At 39.1% G+C, this 17,139-nt stretch overlaps 1 protein-coding gene across 2 annotated transcripts in view; it reads left to right on the forward strand.

Moving 5' to 3' along the window:
• LOC146627051 (ankyrin-3-like) overlaps positions 1–17,139 on the forward strand; it is a 155,035-nt gene that overhangs the window by 92,580 nt on the left and 45,316 nt on the right. Inside the window, exons 15-27 of one of the 2 annotated variants that reach the window (XM_085361574.1) lie at positions 815–1,012; positions 2,198–2,296; positions 2,476–2,574; positions 3,406–3,603; positions 3,951–4,049; positions 5,321–5,419; positions 5,513–5,611; positions 5,696–5,791; positions 6,468–6,540; positions 7,187–7,246; positions 9,927–9,962; positions 14,061–14,184; positions 16,548–16,559. In XM_085361574.1, coding sequence (XP_085217700.1) covers positions 815–1,012; positions 2,198–2,296; positions 2,476–2,574; positions 3,406–3,603; positions 3,951–4,049; positions 5,321–5,419; positions 5,513–5,611; positions 5,696–5,791; positions 6,468–6,540; positions 7,187–7,246; positions 9,927–9,962; positions 14,061–14,184; positions 16,548–16,559 — 1,292 coding nt within the window. The remainder of the gene's footprint in view (positions 1–814; positions 1,013–2,197; positions 2,297–2,475; positions 2,575–3,405; positions 3,604–3,950; positions 4,050–5,320; positions 5,420–5,512; positions 5,612–5,695; positions 5,792–6,467; positions 6,541–7,186; positions 7,247–9,926; positions 9,963–14,060; positions 14,185–16,547; positions 16,560–17,139) is intronic. The other variant, XM_085361572.1, reaches the window with a different exon arrangement.

Genomic DNA, 17,139 nt, shown 5'->3' on the forward strand with positions numbered 1-17,139 from the left:
AGCCAATATGAGCCTGCTGCAAATATGTAACATGTTGCATGTTATCCAGCATGAGCCAATAATAATGGTTGAGTTTCTAACATAATTTGTTCACTAGAGCAGCTTCAGATGCTTTGTTTGCAGTCTATCACATATTTAGTCGAATATACATTACTCCTAAGGGGATGTGGAGGTGAGCAGTGTGTTGCATTTAAAATGCCCAATAGCTTGTGAAGTACATTGCATTAAATTTAAAAATGATATATTCCAATATATTTGTGCAAATATTTCTTCAATGAAATTCCTGTATCAGTTTGGTTCTATTATCATACGTATGCTATTGTTCAAGACCAATACAATGCAAAAACAGTCCCATATATTACATCAGAGAAATGTCTGTGTCACATATGCTTCAGTATTTTCAATGGATGGCTTCAGGGGAGAATAAGTGTTACGCGAAGCACAGAAGCTCATTCTGAATTTACTCTGTTTATACGCTGCCATTTAAAATAAATAATGTGAAAATATAAGAGGGGTCACTGAAGAGGCTTCAGCTGTGAATCTGTCTCCTTGTTTGCTTTCTCTTGCTTTATGGCAAATTCATTGTCTTGCTGTTTAAGTTGCAAATGTGTTTTTCTTTTTCTTTTTTGAATGTCACTGCAAAACAACAAAAATGCAGTTGGCGCGATTAGCAGATGGAGCCAGAGATTTTCCACAGGAGTTTGGAGATACCAAAAACATTTGTTAAGTGGGCTGCATCTTGTCCAGAAACATGGCTCCAAATGTTGGTCCTTTTTAATAATAAAAGGTGTTTTTTGCTGGATTTTTCTATCAGGATGACCAGACTCCTCTGCACATCTCAAGCCGTCTTGGTAAGCAAGATATTGTGCAGCAGCTCCTGGCGAACGGAGCATACTCAGATGCCACGACCAACTCTGGATACACCCCCCTACACCTAGCCGCCAGGGAGGGGCACAGAGATATAGCTGCAACGCTGCTGGACCATGGAGCTAGTCTGGGCATTACTACTAAGGTAAATATGAAACTTGCACATAAACAAAATTATTATTCAAACCCACAGATGCACACAAACATATTGTGCAGGCAAACTAGTTAATCAGTACTCACACAGACACTGATGGCTTATGTGCTTATACTCATAAACTAGTCCAAAAACTTTAATTCAATCTGCTGAAGACAGAGAGGAGGTTTTATCCTGTTGCAGATCAGCTAGATTTGCATCCTTGCAGCTGGTAACATGATGGTTGTCCTGTCTCATCCTGGAAAAGCTTGAAAAATGTTAATGCATGAATTCTACAGGGATTTTGCAACATTTGGACTGAGTGGAGTTACATGATTGTGGAATACCAGTTATAGTTGACAGTCTGCCAGTGGAAAAGATGTGTCATAATAAGGTTGTGGACAAAGTAAGAGCATAGAGTCTGAAAATGAAATGCTGTTGCTGGAGAAGCCTTTGTCGACTTTTGGCTCAGTTTTCCATGTCAGTTACTCATTTCAAAAGCATCAATTTACGTTTCAGCAGAGCATTTTATGGCCACGTATTTTTAACTCTTTAAAGACAGACCAGGTAATTTTTTAGCAATGTCTGGATGAATCAGAAAATTTAGCAACAGGTTTCAGATGTCCGCTTTGTTTTTAAGTTGCTCCACCCATTAGAAAGTCCACTAAATTCACAACAGCTTTAAAGACTGTGATGCAATTGTAAAACCAGAAGTGTAAGACTTTCTTCTTAGGTTATGTGCATAACATGGTTTTCAAATCTTACATTGTTTGGAGCTGCAGTAACTTGTACTCAATGTAAAAGACATATGACGCACACATACGTCCCAAATCCCAGTGAGGTTTAATTTAATCGAGTTGCAGTTAAACTCCCATCTCTACATCCCATTAGCTTCCTCCGTCTTTCCATACAAACTTCTACAGGCCCGCTTCTGAATCATGATCATGGTTTTTGAATCTGTTCCCTCAGAGCTAAAGAATCTAAATCAAGCACTAAGTTTCTCCACCCTGTGCTGATTTGTGTTTAAGGACCAAGGGGGCAGTTCTCCATGTTGTCATGACATAATCCTGAAAATTGCTCGCTTACTTTATGATTAAACACATGTGGTTCTGTTGGGCTGCCATGTGTAGAAAATGAGTCATGGGAGAAGAAGTAACTGTATTAAATTAGGTGTAATGTTCCTTTGTGTTTCTGCAGAAGGGCTTCACTCCTTTGCACGTCGCAGCAAAATATGGGAAAATCGAGGTGGCCAACCTGCTGCTGCAGAAGAATGCTCAGCCTGATGCTGCTGGAAAGGTAATGCATGTTTGTGCATCTGAGAGAGACTTATATTGATGTCGCACACATCAGTACCGCCTCAGCTGTCATCGTGGGTGTAGCTTTCACAATACTTTCCACGTCACCTCTGCTCCAGCTGCTCTCCACGACATGTACGATAAATCACCGTCTAACAATTGTTGTGTATGTGTGTTCAGAGTGGACTAACTCCACTGCATGTAGCAGCACACTATGATAACCAGAAGGTGGCGCTGCTCTTGCTCAACCAGGGAGCCTCACCGCACGCTGCTGCAAAGGTAAGAGTCAATCAAACTGTCAGTGGAGGTCAAATTGAATGTTCCTACAATGCACTAAAACCCCTCACTTTGGCTCAGGATGAGAGCACACTGACCTAGATTCATTCGGCCAATTACATGCAATTACACTGTGCTCCACATGCTGATTAGATTGCCCTTCCACGCTATCATCATATATTTTGGTAGAGCTCCTGCTGAAGTCAACAAGAGTCCAATATTTTCTGGTAGAACACTGAAGGGATGCATTTTTTTAATCCTTTAAGGCAAATATCTTCAGGTTCGGGACATAAATGAAGCTTAAAAATATTGCTCTTCACCACTAGGTAGATATTTAGAACCATATCGCATCTCCAACTTGGCTTCTGCCAACCGTGCTGGCCTGGAGAACCTCTCCACTGGGAATTGTATTGGTTGCAGACAAAAGTTACAAATAAGTTTCTTTACAAATGAAGCAAATCCTCTAAAACTACCGAATATCCATCACTCATGCCCAGTTTCCTTGCTGCATAAGAACAAGGATCAATACAAGTGGTTCCTTTTTCCTCTGGTATATATACATGCTACTTTCTCTTCAGTTTGGAAGAGGGAAATAAATAAGATTCTCAGTCTCCTTTTTTGTCTCCCCCCCGTCATCTTTTTTCTTGTACAGTTAGCATTGTAATTATTACAATTACCAGCCAGCATCATGAAGGGTCAAGAGTGCTACATTAATTCTGTGGAACATTGAACCAGGGTTAGGGTTACAGAGTTTTTGTCTTCTGCAAAGACAAAATGTGACTTAGCTCAATTATAAAAGAAAAACGGTCAATTTTCCCGTTCTCTGCTTTCCAGAATGGTTACACTCCACTACATATTGCAGCTAAGAAGAATCAGATGGAGATAACGACCACCTTACTGGAATACAGCGCCTCTACCAACTCTGTAACGCGGCAGGGCATCACTCCCCTGCACCTTGCAGCGCAGGAAGGAAACGTGGACATTGTGACGCTGCTGCTGGCTCGGGACGCTCCTATTCACATGGGCAATAAGGTGTTTTCCCTTTATTAGTGTGTAGATCTCTGGCTGACATGCAATGACAGAAGATTAATGTTTGCAGTGTATTTGTGTCTGTGTACCATCGACACGTATCAAACAGACAGGGCCTTGATTTTACTTACACAAATAATATTTGTTTATCCAGAACTCTGTTATTCTGATGGTTATTTCTTTTGTCATTTTTCTGTCATTTGTGCTTCATTACCGTGATGTGCAAACCTGTCATTGTGTCTTAAACGGCTTCATTTCAAGCTGTCTCAGTCAAACTACTGTGTTCAGCACTCTTCTGTCATTTGTGTATTTGACTGTATTTCTCTATTTCTTTGTTTCTGTACCTTCAGTCTGGTTTGACTCCACTTCACCTGGCTGCCCAGGAGGATAAAGTCAATGTTGCTGAGGTCTTGTGCAACCAAGGAGCCTTCATAGATCCAGAGACCAAGGTAATGATAGCCTCCTCATGTCTTTGGATTAAAGTTATTAAGGCATTTGCAAAGTGGATTTGCTTATCTTGCCACTTCACCGCTGTAAATTAAGTATCATTTGGGGTTTGGGCTTTGGTCTGTGCCAGTGCTCTCACTTTTTGTATTTTTGACAAGGCAGGTTCCCACAAAAGTGACACATTTCTAGTTTTAATAGGATAATTGAATAATTAAACACATGCCTTGTAATTTTTAAAAAGACATGATTTTAAAATGCCATCAAGAAGCGCAAAAAGTCCTGCCAGAACTTATTTAGACATTAACAGCTGCTGAATCATGTCCAGCCTTTGAGTCTTTTACAGAACTCACACAAAAATAAACGATATCGTTCTTTTATAGCTGCCCTTAAAGGCGCATAAGCACTGTGGGATTTCAGCAGTCTTTAAAGTTAATTGCAGTCCACCCTGTCTAATATTGTTGTTTTATAAATATAAGATTGGTAATTGCGGGCTATGCTGATCACAGCTGGAATACCTCTGCTATGTGTTTCCATGTCATGACCTCCTTGGCTCGGAAATGGCAACAGCTGGAGGACGCATCATACAAACAAAGCTTCTGCTGCTGCAAATTAACTAAATTTCCTTCTTTGTAGGAATTCAGACATTGAATTTTGCCTATTTTTCCTCTCTCGCTTCCATTTGCCTTTATTTTGGAAATATAGCTTTTACTTTGTGAGACAGTCAACTTGAATTTCAGATCTTATGAAACAGTGTTAGAGTGTCAACTTCAAACTGCACGGCAGAACAACTGTTTTGGTTTGCATTGGACATGTTTCACGTGCAGCTGCTTAAATGTTCACAGTTTACACTCAGCTTAATTTTCAGACAAAATAAATGAGCTCTTGTCTCAAAGTGTGGGTGCTGAAGCAGTCTGAACATTAAGTTGTCACAGGGCAAAAATCCTCATAGGCCATACAGAAATCAGTTATCCTCACCAGTTTCTCATGTGGTCTTATTGTTTTATAAAGGGACTTGGGAAGACTGTTAATTCACATAGGCCACAATCAGCCTACAGCTCATCTGCTGCTACCTCTGCAAGCCTCTTTCCAACCCACCTCTACCCCAAGTTTTCCATCTTATGTCATATGTGGTATTTTTGATTTGAGTGTCGTATCTGTTGTCATTTAGGGGGGTCTTGCACCTGCTCTCCCTGCCTTTTGGCTTCAGTGTATGAATACATGCCTTATTGTAGCCACAGTGGTGCTAACAGAAGTTACATTTCTTTTTCATCAGCTTGGATACACTCCACTTCATGTGGCCTGTCACTATGGCAACGTGAAGATGGTTAACTTTCTGCTGAAAAATCAGGCGAAGGTCAACGCCAAGACAAAGGTAACTGTTATTTTCGTGTATATTCACCATACGTCACTGATTTTCTGTCTCTGTGAACATCTTCTAATGCTCTCTCTCATCCCTCCCCCGCAGAACGGCTACACACCTCTCCATCAGGCTGCACAGCAGGGACACACACACATCATCAACTTGCTGTTACACCATGGAGCATCGCCCAATGAACTCACTAATGTCAGTACGCTCAGAAATCTGAAATATTTATTCATTTATTTTTAGTTTCAACACCAATTCTCATCATTTTTATTACTTGTCCAGAATGGAAACAGCGCTCTGTCCATTGCAAGGAGGCTCGGCTATATCTCTGTTGTGGACACGCTCAAGGTGGTCACAGAGGAGACTCTGACCACTCAGGTGTGTATGTGTTTAAAAGAGTGTTCAAATGTGATGTATGGTTTAATATGGCTTCTCAATGGTTTACTTGTATCTAACTGTATAGATACAGTTATACTTAAACTTAGTAGTAGTTATACTTAAATCTGAATCCTAGAGGCAGTTCCTGCCGCTTAGCAGCTATCTTGAAATGCCTCGGGCATTAACAGTGAAGTAACAGGCAGTTACTTCACAAAAACAGAAGCATTGAAGGCACTGGCCTAAGATAGTGTTTAAAAAACTTAATTCTATGGAGCTTGGAAAGAAAAGCGTCTGGACTTCTTTAAGTTCTATAAGAACTTAAAGAAGCTCTTTAAGAAGTCCAGATGCTTTTCTTTCCAAGCTCCATAGACTACGATGACCTGGATGACTGAGAGCCTTCACAGACATAAAAAAATATATCTATATAAAAGCTACTGTCAAAGGCTTTCTAGAACATTTTGAATTATTATTTGCGCACATAAGTTTGTATTGCTACATTAAAAAAATAACATGAAAGAAAAGACCTACATAAACATAGAAATGCAAAGTTACTGGAACATTGTCACAGTAAACAGTGCAGGAATAGAGATGCTGTTGTACTGGGATAGAAATCTGGATTACGTGTACTTTGGTAAAGTTACTGTCATGATATTAAGAGCGTGTTTCTGTTCAACAGACTGTAATCGAGAAGCACAAAATGAATGTCCCCGAGACCATGAACGAGGTGCTGGACATGTCCGATGATGAAGGTAAAGTTTTGCTTAACAGCATTTTTAAAGTAATTCTATTGATGTATAAATATCAAGGCAAGACTTGTCTTTGCAACCTGAAGAGAGACAAATTCTTTAAAATATCAGCTTGGGTCACATTTGCTTTTGTGGCTGGAATAAGTGAATATTTCAGCACTGTACTGTCATTGTTAGATTTCCCTCTATTTTTTTTTATTGTCAATGAAAGATTTTGTGTTGCTTCTACTTCTTCTGAGTAATTCAGAAGAAAAAACCTGCTGTTGTTCTTCAACCAGTATGTTTATTTGTTTATTTTTTATTTGATAATTGAAAGGTTTGTTTCCGCCACTGTAACCCCCCAAAGCAACACATATTTTTTCCATTACTAAGTCAAAATTTCAGGTTACTATCTAAAATCTATGAGTTTCATATCTCAAATATAACTCTAACTTCTAAATTTGAGTCCAAATTGTGACTTGACATACAATCGTGTGCATGATTGGAAACTTTATTTTGATATTTTCAATGTAACAAATGGAACTAAAACATTTAATAATAATAATCACGTTTATTTTCAGTTCTTCCTTTTCCTATGATTTTGATGTGAATATGATTTCTCCATCTATTTTTGGTTCTTTTTTTGTCTTTCCTTCATTCAAACACACAGTGTATAAAGCCAATATCCCCGAAATGATCACAGAGGACTATTTTTCTGATGTGGAAGAAGGTATTTTATTTTTTTAATCTTTCTACATTTTTTGTTCTTTAAAGCATTTCCTTTTACAACCCTTCTCTAACGCGTCATTCATTTGTTCTAACTATTTCCAGTCTCTTGCTTTTCTTGTGTCACAGTGGAATCACGATTCATTCAAAATAAATAATAACTCACATGTAAAACAGCCTATATTATGCTACAGATTAATAATGCTAATTGAGGAAAAATGTTTCGATACTGCAGATCTTTTTTTCACCAAAGCACCTTTATTTGTCTGTCAAAATGCACAAAGGTGTCTTTGTCATTTATGTCTGCCTGCAAAAGACTAATAAATGTCTAAAAGTTGCAATATGATGGGATGCACTTGAAATCAAATTAACCTTGAAGGAGATAGAGGTGGATACTAGCAATAGAATTGGCAAAAAAAGTGCCACAAAACACTCATCTATGCTTACATGTTTAACATGTTTTGTCTCGTAATGTCAGTTTCAGGCTACTATATTTCGTTAAGGTTAAGCAGGTAACAAGACAGAATTTTTTTTTAAATAATCATCAATTAGTTGTATTAATGTGCCATGTTTTTACCTCCTCCAGATTGATTTTTGGAGTATTTCATATATCTGGTTGCTAGCAAAAAGCTCCGATGTCAACCATATTAGAAAAAAATTGTTTGTTTTATTGTGAATATAGTGAAGTCACAGCACTGTGGATGTCTTAAACTTATGATGTGATGAGGGTGATTTATTGACGTGACACTAGAAGCAGTGTTTTCAATTACTGAGAATCACTAACTTTGGCATGGCTTTAAAATGGCACTACTCTCTTCTTCATTGTTTTCCCAAGTATTTTTCCAAAACTTTTGTTCTTCATTCATGCATGTGTGAGACACCACGCTGTACTTGAGTACTTTCCCCTGCTGCCTTCCCCCTTCCACACGCACACACTGCATTTTTGTGAAACCTCCTGTACTTTTGTGCAACCAAATGCAGGGGATATGCCTTTCTGCCGGTTGCCATGCCAACTGTCTGGATATGGAGCGTCGGGAAGTGTGTAACAGATTTCTTTTCACACCGCGGAGTAGAATACACATACACTTGATCCTTTGTCTTCGTGGGCTTGTCAGTGATGCTTTCATTGTAGTTTCACACGTTCAGGCCAAAGCAAACACACTGAAGCAGCTGCTGCAGTGTGTGTGTGTGTTTACTCTTTTCTACTCTTTTTTTAGACTCCTGTATGGCTCAAAAGGATCTGAACTTGAGCTCTTGACCACCAGTGCCCAATGACAAACAGACAGGGAATTAATGATCAGTAGATTTCTTTTTTTTTTTTAGGGGGGGAGCTTGGCTCGTCCTCCCCCCTGTGGTGTTTTCCCAATGATAGGCTTTCATTTTTAGCTTGTCACACGCTTCATGGTTTCTGTAGTTTACAGTGGATAAATATGAGCAACTTGCAGAAATGTAATCTACTTTTAACAGTTCACTTTCCTGCAGTAGTGTGAATATATCACAAAATTACTAGAAAACCTCTGCTGATGTCAAATACAGTGTACTTAATGAAATGTAAATACAGTATAGCTCTATGTCTCGATATTCTGGTGACCTCACAGTGAGTTTTACTGAGTTTTACTGGTCCAAGTTTGCATTAGAAATTTGAATTTTTTGAGGGAAAATAGGATAAAAAAAAAGAGATGAGATGGCAACTGATAAAAACGAAGGCTGGAGTAATGTGATCATACACAAATCTCGCCTCCGCCTTCTAGCTTTTTGAAATAGGATGTGACAAGTAAAGTGTGGCTCTGACTTGAGATTGACAAGTCATTACCCAGTGAGCATACCCTAGTTAATCCTCCTCTTAATAATGACCATAATTTACATAATGAACTACATCTTTCATTTACTTTGTCCCAAAAACTAGCAAATTAGTTTATTACATAATACCGAGGTCCAAAGTAAGGGAGCTAAGGGCAATTTTCCTGTTTAGTTTTTGCAGACACGTGCCTGCTAACCATGTGATACTAAATTTTCTGCCATTTTTGATGTGTAATACTCCTGGTGACAGTGTAAGTTAGTGTGAGACCAGTCTGAAACCACTGGTTGTGAGAGGAAAAAATGTGCATTTCCTGAACGGATGCCAAAAACCTTGTTGGGATTGCTTTGGTTGCTTGCAGATTGCCAAGGTTGTCCATAGATTATTTGGAGGACACCAACTTCTCTGCAGACACTCAGCTACTCTTCAGATGGTAGTGAAACTCCACAAGCAAAAAACGGAGACCGTCAAGTTTTACTACAAAGTGTATGCAGACGAGTTGGCATCTTCCGTGCAAACTACAGACGACTTTGGCAATATACTAGAAATGAAAGCAATTGCAAGAACATTGTCATTGCGCCAGTCTTTGAGACTGATTTCACCTAGCTACAACCAGGAACCCCAGGAACCCCTTGCCAACCAGTCTGGAAATGCACATGTTTTTAGGACGGACAAGTTTTGAGAAAGGTGCACATGATGTTACACAGCAAACCTCTGCAGACTTGTATAACCAAAAGTGTTTTTTTTCAAGGAAAAGAGTCATCCCCCTACTGGTCATGAAATAGTTTCCTCTTTTGAGAGCTGGAAGCTAGGTCCATCTTTTACACTGTGTGTTTCCAAATGTAGACAGAAATGGTCAAATGTGATTCTGCTTGTGTTTAAACAGAAATGGATGTTGGAAATATCTGCATCAGCTATTCCTGTAAGTCAAACGAAAGTGATCTTGTTGTAACTAACTCTAATACCCAGCGTGAACTGGCACAGCTGAACTGATGCAACTAAACACTGTGTGTGATTTTGTTGGTATTAAAAAAAAAAAAAAAGATTTCATACATATGTGCATGACTTGCCTTCACGCTGACTTTGTGCAGTGCTTGTTTTGATTGTAGAGCTTCAGCAGTGTGTCCGTGTTTAATTTTTGATCTAAAAATATAACGAGGGCAACTCAACGCGCACAAATATACACTCTCAAGCTCGCATACCAGTGGAGGAATGGTGTTTAACATCTCCAGTAACACACTCAATCCATGATCTAAATCAGGAGACCCCTGTGCAATTTGTAAACTTTGCCTTCGTGAGAGATTTTCCAGACCAGTAAAGTCAGTTAAAGTTGGTTAAAGGATTTAAAGGGTAAAACATACACACGGCATGTCGGTATTCAGTTTATGACCAATAACCAATGTAGTGACTGATTTTAATGTCTTTTTTCCATCTTTGGCCCTTTATTCCTGTCTGAAGTTTTGCCGATTCACATTGTAAATATAGCTAAATATAGCAACCTGTCATTTAAGGAGGACAACCTGTTCATTTATGTAATAAAACTGATTAATAGGCTGCAAATAAGAACCTTCTTTCAGACAAGGGCTGCCCAACAATGCTGGTGTTATCACTGTATTCAGGGGATGGCATTCTGTCATTGTGATGAGTCACTTGCATTATTGATCTCCTCCCAGTTTCACTCAAATGTTCCCAGAACAGTAACAGAAAGAGTCAGTGTTTCCGAGTTTTTAGGTACTAAAACTCATGAGATCAGAGTTTCCTTTACAGCTGTTTTCTTTATAGTACCTTTAAGAATTTGAGAAGGCTATAACAAGTAATTATGGGAAGCCATCCAAGCAGTCTTTAGTAAACTTTAGAAAAAAAAGAATCAAACTTTTACCAAACTGCAGGTTATAAATCGCCCCTGAAGTGAGCTACAAGTGTGTGTGCAGCTCTCATGCTTTGGAGAAGCTTGCAAACAGACTGTGGCTTTCTAGTACTTCTATATATGTAATAAGTATGTAATAAACTCAAAAGAAAACTTACATAAACAGCTGGAACCAACAAACAAGAAGTAGCTTTTCAGCTGTTTTTAAATATACTTGTTTTGTTTTTAAAATTGGGTAGTCTTGTTAGGTGGTTACCATAAAGTTGTTATCAACTTTTCAATATGGGTGAAAGCCACTATGTGAAAGGTGTTTTTGTGATTTTGGAAAGTTCTGTGTGCGCCTCCGGCACGTTCACTAACCCTCGATATTTAATTATCTGGGGGCTTCAAGTTTTTAATACAGCCTTAGATAGAAAGTGTTTGGACATGTGGCACATAAATGGTCAGCATGAACAGATTTGCTTCTTGGCTTTAAAATGCATTACAGAAACTTGATGCTTTTCTTAATAGCCAAGGGCCCTAAAGTTTGAAAACAGTCTCTAGTGATTTTCCAAAGTCAGATTCTGTTTACTGCCTAAATGTTACCTCAAATGAACCCTTCCACATCTATTACGGGCAGAAAATGCAAATTTGAAATTGAATTAATTTGGAGGTTCAAGAATCAGGCGTTGGTGTATCAGTGGGCCGGTGTTATTGGCCAGCATTAGCTATTTAACAGTCTTTCTGTACCAACATTTAAACTAGCTGATAAATGAACATTTAAAAAGTAAAGACTGGAGAAACACCCTTCAATTAATTTACATATAACAGAGCAATACCTGTTTATGTTTTGTAGCTGAATAAAAAAAGGGCTGATATATCAGAATACTGGCTTTTACAAAATGATATGATAAAATCTGTGTCAGTATTGATCTTAAAAATCCATCAGGCTCTAGCCAGAACATTGACTGTCAGCCTTGTGGATAATATAACACTTACAAAAAAAGACAGGAAGGTTGGAGGTAAAATAAAAAAGATAATGTTTTTAAAACAGTACACTGTCCTTTTGAAAATTAACAGTGCAGTCCATAGAAGTGCAAACAGGCATGTCAGCAGAATACTTTGAAAAATAATGGGATAATGTAGAAAGAAAACATGTTCATGAAAATAACATGTTGAATTGCAACTACTGCAGATACACTGAGTATTGGTTTTGTTGACTAGAATCTAAAAAAGTGTGTATACAAGTGAAGAATTTGCATTATCCACATTATCCATGACAATGTACAACATCGGTTTGTTGCACAGATAAATACATGCCTGTATTTCCCTCGTGTCTCTAGATGCTTCGGTGTCAGTGCCAACCGGTATAATCTGCATTGCTTCATCCTTTGTTTTCATGTGGGTTGTGGCAGAAGTCACATTGTTAGAATCTTAAGCTAAATTTGGCGAAGGTTGCTTTTAGTCACCAAAGCTCACTCTGCCCATACTGCAGTCTAGAACCTCTGCATTATTATCAGCACATTTTGCTGGACTTGGAATGGCTTTTCAATTTTCTACCAAGCTGCAAGTTCCAGTTCTTTATTAGATATTTGCATAATATCTGATTCAGGAAAGACGTGGCAAAGTTACAACTTTCTGACATGCAAAGCAGCTGAATGAGTGAGGTCATTTGTGACTGACACCAAAGAATTTACATGGAGAAGCAAGAGAGATAAAAAAAAGGGGGGGGGCAGACAGAGTCAGCCGTGCTTTGGAAATTAAAGAGACATACAATATGATATGTAAACAAACCAGTGCACGAATAGAAATCACAAGATTGAGAACTGGAAGTTAAGGAAAACAGAGTTTGTGCATTCCACTCTATGTGTACATCCAGTTTCAGTGTTAGACGGCTAAGTCTAAGTCACACACCCACTTACTATTTCTGTCTTGCAGTGAGCTCTAGGTGTCTGTTCGGAAACACACACACACACACTGGATAATCCTGGAGTGGGTAGGCGGGAGAAAGCCGATCTGTTTGTGTGAGTGCCGGGCTGTGAAAGAAAGATAGACAGTGTGTGCAGGAGAGAGCGACAGAGAGCTAAAGGGAGGTTACAAGTCGAGGAAAAGTTAGTTCAGGGCAAAATCCTCCAAACTGGACTTGTGGCTGAATGAAGTGCTTTAAAGCAGGAGGTGAGTTTGTGGCTAAATGAGAAGGGGGTTTCTGCTCATGTTGAAGCTAAAATGAGAAGGGTTCCTGGAGAATGGGTTGGAATGTGGCCAGATGGGGTCTGTAAAATGTTTGTGAATATGTGTGTGTGCAAGAAAGAGAGAGAAAGTTTAGGGGGAGGGGTGCTGTACCAGCAGGGGGTGAGGGGACACGAGAAGGAGAGGGGGGGTCTCTGTTGCTTTGTGGTTGTTGGAATGCCTTCCTTTTCTTTCCCCTCATTTTTCCGCCTGCATGCACTTGCTCTCCTCCCCTCGCTTTTTTAACTCTGCAGTCACAGGTTCATCAGTAGATTAGGAACTACTGTACCTCTGAGGGGAATAGCATGCTCCTACCTGTTTTCTTGCGACACCTGTAACGTATGTTTCTAACCACTTCTTTGCAACATACTTGCAATGATGTCCTGGGGCTCGGCTGCAGAGAAAGCATTTTCTTCTTGTGGTCAGTTAAACCTGCTGAAAACGTACCTTTATTTTGATATAAAAGTTAGTTTTGTAGGCCCTGATAGTGGAATTATTTGCTGTTTCCAAGCTTCACTTGTTACTGTTAACCATTTTTTGTCACCAGGAGACAGAGACAAAAAGCTTTCAGTGACAGCAGGACTTTTGTTTGTGTTTGTTGAACCAAAACTGGACTGGAAAACAGCCTGTAAGCAGAAGCTGCATTGATCTGTCTAAAAGAGCCAGTGTGTGTGTGTGTGTGTGTGTGTGTGTGTGTGTGTGTGTGTGTGTGTGTGTGTGTGTGTGTGTGTTTTGGTCTGCATGAATGATAAAAAACAGGGCCAACTGACTGGGCAGCACAGATTTGTGTTAAAGATCTAACTTGCTAAAAGAAACCCAGAAAGCAGTTATTGATTGAAGAGACTGTGACCTTAAAGTTTTGGCATTACCTTCTGCAGACGAGAGTAAAAATGTATGCAGAACCTTTTTTGTAAAGTTAACGCTCTCTGTGTTTTAAACCACCAGGTGACGATGCGATGACGGGGGACACGGACAAATATATGGCCCCCCAGGATCTGCGGGAACTGGGCGACGACTCACTCCCTCAGGACGGCTACATGGGCTTCAGCATTGGGGCACGATCTCAGAGGTAACATGCTATAACATGCAGCAATTTGCGTTTGTGCTGTGTCTGTTCCTAGCTTTTGTATGTTTTCTACATGTAGCATTGTAACATCAGTTGTTATGACATACATAACATTGCAGCTGCCGACTGTGAGAAATGTGGAGGTTTACAAAAATATAAAATTTCCATGGCTAAAAAAAATTACCACGGTTGTAGTTTTGTTTCAGCATTTTCCCAGAAGCAGTATTTATAGATCCACGACTCTTATAGATCCAGGCATAGCTTCTGGGTTTAAAATGTGAAGACAACTATCTTAAACGTGCAATCTTGCTGAAGGCCAGCAAGGTGCAACTCTTCTGTTTGTAAAAAGATTAAGAAACTGACCTTAATTCTGACTTAAATTATGACCTCACTAAACCTTTTCATGATGATTTTATGGTCTCCTCTGGAAGTTTAGGTCTATTAACTTGGTGATGGTGGCATTTAGAATAAAATAGATGATAAAGGGTGTAGCTATGTTGCGATTTATTTAGACAAGTCACTGTGTCAGGCAGAATCACCTTTGTCTCTTTATACAGCCTAATATCTGACATGGGAACAGACAAATAGTAGAGTATTTGCAAAAGAATGAAGGTTTAAAGACTAGTTAAAGGTGAAAAAATCTTGTGAAGAAAGCGATTACCAACCTAACCGACTTAGCCCCTTGATTAGCCCTTTATTGATTTAAACAGAGCTTCCTTGCAAGCAGTCAGGTGGCTGCAAGCTATCACTACGTCACCAATCTTCTCATACCACATATTTTACAAAGATCTGCAGATAACGTGTGCTGTGGAACTTTTTCAGCAAAGACCTAAAAGAAAAAACATGGGCGTAGCATAGGTCAAATGGTTTTAAAATAAAACCTCTAAAGTACAAAACAAGAAACTGCTCTTTCACACGAGTTTATGGATTTTTATGGAAAAATAGTTGGGCAGATGCTTGTCTTCATTTGTGGTCATCTATTCTTTTGTAGTGCATTTTATCTTTATTTAATGGGTCTTTTTCAGACACAGTTACTGCTTGACTAGATACTGCAGTGTTAATCAGAACAGAGTTCATGAACTACTTTTAACAGCACAAGAAATCTTGTGATACCTCATGATCTAAAAATACAGTTTGCACACAGAAAATGGATAAACTCACAGAGCTGCAGGTTTTTAAGTTGAAATGATCTTGTTTGTATGTCAGAAGATTTTAAATAACAATGTAGCTTTCCATTATTCTGATCCCTACATGTCACACACACAAACACACCCAGAGGTTACAGTTTGCACCCTGCAACTGCTGAACTTTATGCTTGTATGAAAATATTGACACTTGTGCAACTGGCTGAAGAGGGAGGGGTTATTGAATATCTAAAGCGTGACACACATGCACGCTGAGCCACAGGAAATTAGAAGCACGTTTGATTGCATGGCCTTGAGTGCTGGGTTAGATCAACACACACTGTTTGAGGGGTGATGTCTGTGCGTGCGTGTGTGTGTGTGTTTGACCAATCTAGCTTAGAGATAGTTTAACAAACTGGTTTCTCATGCAGTAATTGGTTCAAATAACTTCCAGTGCAGTCCATCTAGAAGATAATAAATTTTAATAAAAATGTTATAAAAATAAAAAAGTTTTAGAAAGTGCCTTCCAGGTTTTCCTCATAATATTAACAGCAGAACATGAGTATCCTGCATAATTTATGATACTAGAGGTTGATGTAATACAAATTCTGATCCCCAATTTCAACTTAGCAATCTTTTTTTGTTAGAAAGAATAGAATAAAATAGCCTTCTATTGTCATTTTACATGTACAATGAAAATAGTGGAAGTTTGTTGTAAGAATAGATCAGATTTAAAGTCTTATTCAATGTGATGAGATGGAGAATTATCATCTGTGTGCAGTTCATCTCAGCTCTAGAATGTTTGGAGTTTTACAAACATCTGATTTGGTTCCATGGCCTGAAACACGGGCTATTTGGTTTCAGTCTTTTTGTTCTCCCCCTTTTTTTATAGCTACAACAGATAAAACTCAAATAAAACTAAGTGCTTCATACCCGCAGAGCAACAAAAAGCAGGCAAACCATAGCTAACTGATGAGAATGGTGGCGCATTTAGCAGCTATCGAGGCACATGTTTCTCCTCAGAGATTAAGGGTCATTCAGATCTCAGAGCTGGAATACTCTAACACCTCCCTATTTGCAACTCCTCCCTCATGCACAAAGTTTCAGGCAGCTGGTTAGGCAGTCAGCCATTTGTCATCATTGTACCAACCTGCATCTGTGCTCTGGCTTCTCGTCTTTCTGTCCACTCCTCTGTTTGTTCATGATGTTTTATTCTCTCCTCATGTCCGTTGTTAACGTTAGTCCGAAAGTCAGGTAAGACTCAAGGCATGACGAGGCCTCGCTATACCTCCCCCATCTCACCCCTTCCCCACTCCCTTAAACCCCAGTTGCTATCAGTATCATGACTCTGTGGTTCAGTGTAATGCATATTGACCATATTTGTTTAACACATTTGACTACTAACGCAATGATCTTGACCAGTTTTGTTAACTCTGTGGCACTGTGTGTTTGCTGTGGTTCACCTGTGTGATCTCTGTCTGATTTCTTACTTTCAGTTGAAAAGCGCTCAGCTGGCTATAGAGAATAGTGGTGTTTATTTTTATGTTTGACTGTATCTTGGTCTTTGTGGGTTTTCCACAAAGGTGGAGCTTTGCATAATTTTGATTTCTCCATCAAGCTTCCAGGGACCTGAACTGATATCTGTAGGCAATGAGGATGCTATTGCCTTCATCAGTTTAGGCTCAAATAGTTTATCCCTGAATACTTTCAGAGAATATATACTGAACACTCAGTAATAAAGATATCAAATGTGATTTCATGTGGATAAGTAGTTCCAAAATCAAATCGCAATGTGAAATTGCAATGTTATTGTGGAAGAAACAAATCCATGCCA

This window comes from Diplotaxodon limnothrissa, linkage group LG8 (genome assembly GCF_057381915.1).
Source record: "Diplotaxodon limnothrissa isolate DT_005_m linkage group LG8, D_limnothrissa_male_GT1.1, whole genome shotgun sequence".
NCBI classification, from domain to species: Eukaryota; Metazoa; Chordata; class Actinopteri; order Cichliformes; family Cichlidae; genus Diplotaxodon; species Diplotaxodon limnothrissa.